General features: G+C 49.5%; 1 protein-coding gene across 8 annotated transcripts in view; it reads left to right on the top strand.

The window, feature by feature from the left end:
- Positions 1–235: 235 nt before the first annotated feature.
- XRCC6 (X-ray repair cross complementing 6) overlaps positions 236–5202 on the top strand; it is a 38145-nt gene continuing 33178 nt past the window's right edge. For 6 of the 8 annotated variants that reach the window (XR_013398963.1, XR_013398962.1, XR_013398961.1 and 3 more), the window contains exons 1-2: positions 236–286; positions 931–1027. Coding sequence is in view for 5 of the 8 variants with exons in the window: in XM_077949527.1 (XP_077805653.1) it covers positions 946–1027 (82 nt within the window). In the remaining 3 variants the exon portion in view is untranslated. Of the gene's footprint in view, positions 533–930; positions 1028–5202 lie in introns of all 8 variants that reach the window. The other 2 variants (XM_077949526.1, XM_015150461.3) reach the window with 2 other exon arrangements.

The following is a 5202-nucleotide window of genomic DNA, read 5'->3' as shown; positions in this document are numbered from 1 at the left end:
AGGGAGGGCCCACACGGAAGAGGGGGCGGGGGCAGGCACGCACTTTTGCGCATGTGCTTATTGTCCTGACGTACGGCGGGGGCGTGGCTTTGCAGAAGTGGGCGGGGCTCTCTGATTTCGTCAGGGACGTAGGTAGAAGCTGGTTGGGGAGCGTGCGTGCCAGCCTGACGCGAATAGTGCGCACATGCGTGATGACGTAGGGGGCGTTGATTGGGATCAAGAACAGGGCCCGCGCATGCGTGGATTCTCGTCTTCTGTCCAAGTTGGTCGCTTCTCTGCGCCAAAGGTAAGCGGGCCGTTACCCATTTGTGTTGTTCGCCAGCGAGGCCTGGCCTCGTCCCGCTTCGCCCGCTCGGTGTCGCGCGCCCCCATAGCCTTGCTAGAGGGTTACCGTTAGCCTTAAGTGTGCGAATCCGAGAGGTAGCGACAGACTCGAGACCACGCTCCTTCCTCCCGAAGGAGGCGGCACCTCGCGTTTGAGGCCCGCCTGCGTTTGAGGCCCTCCTTCGCTTGCGGCCTGCCTGCACTTGAGGCCCGTCTGCCTTTGAGACCTCATTGGGCGTGATTGAGGAATTTGGGGAGGTTTTTGGGCGGTATTGAGGACGAGGGGGTCCGTTAGTGGGCACAGAATTCCGAAGCGGGAATCCTTCATCGTCTAAATGGCGCCGGGGGCGGGACCTCCGGCATCTGGCTTCCGCGGGCCGCCGCGGGCCCTGAAACGTGAGGCATTGCTGAGATGAGGCTGTTATTGGGATGGCCCCCATGCGCATTTACATGCAGTGCGACTGCCGAGCTTTCGAGGCGGCAGGATTTACCGTCCACGTTCCTCACTACTAACCAAGCCTTTAGAACAGATCTCACGAGAAGCTAGAGGTCGGTATTTTTTCGGTTTAAATTTGCCTGTTACTGACTTTCACGTCTTTCGCCTAGTGAGCAGTAGCCAACATGTCAGGGTGGGAGTCATATTACAAAACCGAGGGCGATGAAGAAGCAGAAGAAGAACAAGAAGAGAACCTTGAAGCAAGTGGTAAGTGACTTCAGCATGTAGTGCTATTCGGTGTGTGGAAGAAAGACCTTCCCTGCCCATCTCTGCTGGGTGGACTTTTCTGTTTGATGGCATGCCCTTCTCCTCCCAGATAATTCTGAAGTTCTTTTTTTCCTTTGAACTTTGCAGAGCTACCCTAGGCTCTTATATTCAGATCCTACTCTAGTCTGCCCTAAGTTTTTTCTGGACACTGGTAGTTTGACATCTTTTGGGCCCTGATAAATGGCCATGACCATGAGTATTTTTTGTCATCTTAAGTGGTTCAGGTGAGACCCTTCTCATCCAGGAAAGTAGTTTTACCATTCCAGGACCTCAGTGTAAAAATGCCCCCACCCTACAATAACTACCCCAACCAAAGAATAAATGCAAGCAACACAGTTACAGGAAAGTGATTGATGCTTTCAATGTAGCCTCCAGGTTTGGGAGTGTTATGTTCAGGCAACGCAGTAACACAATAGAACAAAGGAAGAGAAATAGGGGTACATGTAATCTTCATACTGGTTAATTTAACTCCTGGGTGGACGATTTTTGAATTTTTTTTTTTTTTTTGAGATGGAGTCTTGCTCTGTCATTCAGGCTGGAGTGCAGTGGCGCAATCTCGGCTCACTGCAACCTCCGCTCCCCAGGTTCAAGCGATTCTCCTGCCTCAGCCTCCCAAGTAGCTGGGATTACAGGCGCGCTGTAATTTTTGTACTTTTAGTAGAGACGGGGTTTCACCGTCTTGGCCGGGCTGATCTTGTGATCCACCGTCCTCGGCCTCCCAAAATGCTGGGATTACAGGCGTGAGCCACCGCGTCCGGCCAAAATTTTGAATGTTTTTATTAAAAGTGAGAAACGCCAGGCGCGGTGTCTCAAGACTAATTCCAGCATTTTGGGAGGCCGAGGCGGGCGGATCACGAGGTCAGGAGATCGAGACCATCCTGGCTAACACGATGAAACCCTGTCTCTACTAAAAAAAATACAAATAATTAACCGGGCATGGTGGCAAGCACCTGTAGTCCCAGCTACTGCGAGGCTGAGGCAGGAGAATGGTGCGAACCCGGGAGGCGGAGCTTGTAGTGAGCCGAGATGGCGCCACTGCACTCCAGCCCGGGTGACTTAGCGAGACACTCTCAAAAAAAAAAAAGAAACGTGGGCAATATATAAAAAATTAAAAAATTTGCCATAATCTGTATAATCTACCACCCTAACACAACTGCTACCAGCATTTTGACATTTTTGTATTTTTCCTTCAAGTATCTTTCAATCTTTATTTCCTAATAAAATATATACCTGTTTTTTAATTTTTTGATAGAGACAGGCTGGAGTGCAGTGGTGAGATCATCATAGCTCCCTATAACCTCAAACTCCCGGGCTCAAGTGATCCTCCTGCTTCAGCTATCTCAGTAGCTGGTACTAAAGTGCCACCAACTCCCAATAATTTTTTAATTTTTTGTAGAGACAGGGTCTTGCTATGTTGATCAGGCTGCTCTCAAACTCCTGGCCTCAAGCGATTCCCCCCCAGCCTTGGCCTCCCAGAGTTCTAGGTTTATAGTCGTGAGCCTCTATGTCCAGCCTGTATCTGGTTTCTTGTATTGTTGTAACAATGGTGCATATACATTTTTGCCATTTTAATTTACACCAGTCTTCCAAATATAATTTTAAACAAATGTACATAATTTTGTGTTCTACCTTTTTTTCTTATTGTTGTAGCATGGATATATCTTTCCTTGCAAGTACATGTATTTAATCTCTGTAACTCCTTTTATTTATTTATTTATTTACTGAGACAGAGTCTCACTCTGTTGCCGAGGCTGGAGTGCAGTGGCTCAATCTCGGCTCACTGCAACCTCCGCCACCCCGGTTCAAGCTATTCTCCCATCTCAGCCTCCCGAGCAGCTGGGAACACAGGCATGTGCACCACCACACCTGGCTAATTTTTGTTTTTTTTTTTTTTTTTTTTTTTTTTTTGAGACGGAGTCTCGCTCTGTCGCCCAGGCTGGAGTGCAGTGGCCGGATCTCAGCTCACTGCAAGCTCCGCCTCCCGGGTTCGGGCCATTCTCCTGTCTCAGCCTCCGCAGTAGCTGGGACTACAGGCGCCCGCCACCTCGCCCGGCTAGTTTTTTGTATTTTTTAGTAGAGACGGGGTTTCACCGTGTTAGCCAGGATGGTCTCGATCTCCTGACCTAGTGATCCGCCCGTCTCGGCCTCCCAAAGTGCTGGGATTACAGGCTTGAGCCACCGCGCCCGGCCTAATTTTTGTATTTTTGGTAGAGACAGTGTTTCCCCATGTTGGCCAGGCTGGTCTTGAACTCCTGGCCTTAGGTGATTCGCCCACCTCGGCCTCCCAAAGTGCTGGGATTACAGGTGTAAGCAACCGTGCCTGGCCTATAGCTCATTTTAAATATACCACAATTTGGCCGGGTGTGGTGGCTCACGTCTGTAATCCCAACACTTTGGGAGCAGATCACCTGAAGTCAGGGGTTAAAGACCAGCCTGGCCAACATGGCAAAACGCCGTCTCTACTAAAAAATGCAAAAATTAGTTGAGTCTGTGGTGACATGCACCTGTAGCCTCAGCTGCTTAGGAGACTGAGGCACAAAAATTGCTTGAACCCGGGAGGCTGAGGCTACAGTGAACCAAGATTGCAACACTGCATTCCAGCCTGGGCTACAGAGTGAAACCCTGTCTCAAAAAAGTAAAACGGGCCGGGCGTGGTGGCTCAGGTCTATAATCCCAGCACTTTGGGAGGCCGAGGTGGGTGGATCACGAGGTCAGGAGATCGAGACCATCCTGACTAACATGGTGAAACCCTGTCTCTACTAAAAACATACCAAAAATTAGCCAGGTGTGGTGGCAGGTGCCTGTAGTCCCAACTACTCTGGAGGCTGAGGCAGGAGAATGGCTTGAACCCGGGAGGCGGAGCTTGCATGAGCCGAGATCGCATGACTGCACTCCAGCCTGGGCGACAGCATGATTCCGTCTCAAAAAAATAAAAATAAAATAAACCAGGCATGGTGGCTTATGCCTGTAATCCTGGCACTTTGGGAGGCCAAGGCGTGTGGATCACCTGAAGTCAGGAGTTTGAGACCAGCCTGACCAACATGGTGAAACCCCATCTCTACTAAATGCAGAAAATTAGCTGGGCATGGTGGCACATGCCTATAATCCCAGTTACTTGGAGATAACCAGACGTTATATACCTTTTTAGGAAAAAACACGTTACTTACGATAGAGTCATGCTGAAGAAAGAAAACCTGAATCTGATTAAGCCTCTCTAGGTCCTTAGTAGGAAGGACAGAGGACTATGTTAATCTGCACCAAAAGAGGTCAATCAGCAGGCCCGGCAAGGTGGCTCATGCCTGTAATCCCAATACTTTGGGAGGCCGCGGCAGAGGATCGATCAAGCCCAGAAGTTCAAGGCTGCAGTAAGCTATGATTGCACCACTGTGTTCCAGCCTGTGTGAGAGAACAAGACTCTGTTTCTAAAATGATTAATTCATTAATTTTATTTATTTATTTGAGATGGAGTCTCTGTCGTCAGGCTGGAGTGCAGTGGCGTAGTCTTGGCTCGCTGCAACCTCTGCCTCCTGGGTTCAAGCGATTCTCCTGCCTCAGCCTCCCTAGTAGCTGGAATTACAGGCATGCGCCACCACACACAGCTAGTTTTTGTATTTTTAGTAGAGATGGGGTTTCACCATGTTGTCCAGGATGGTCTCAATCTCGACCTCTTGATCTACATGCCTCGGCCTCCTAAGGTGCTGGGATTATAGGCATGAGCCACCATGCCCTGCCATTTATTTATTTTTATTTTTTTTGAAACAGGGTCTCACTGTGTCACCCAAACTGGAGTGCAGTGGCGCAATCTTGGCTCACTGCAGCCTCCGCATCCCAGGTTCAAGCAATTCTCCCACCTCAGCCTCTCTAGTTACAGGCATGTGCCACCACACACAGCTAGTTTTTGTATTTTTAGTAGAGATGGGGTTTCACTGTGTGGTCCCGAATGATCTCAATCTTTTGTCCTCATGATCCACACGCCTTGGCCTCCCAAAGTGCTGGGATTATAGGCGTGAGCCACTGTGCCTGGCCAAAATAATTATTTATTTATTTTTGAGACGTAGTCTTGCTCTGTGGCCCAGGCTGGAGAGTAGTGGTGTGATCTCTGCTCACTGCAACCT

This window comes from Macaca mulatta, chromosome 10 (assembly GCF_049350105.2).
Source record: "Macaca mulatta isolate MMU2019108-1 chromosome 10, T2T-MMU8v2.0, whole genome shotgun sequence".
NCBI classification, from domain to species: domain Eukaryota; kingdom Metazoa; phylum Chordata; class Mammalia; order Primates; family Cercopithecidae; genus Macaca; species Macaca mulatta.
The sequence above is the reverse complement of the archived record's forward strand: the minus strand, read 5'-3'. Positions and strand labels throughout refer to the sequence as shown.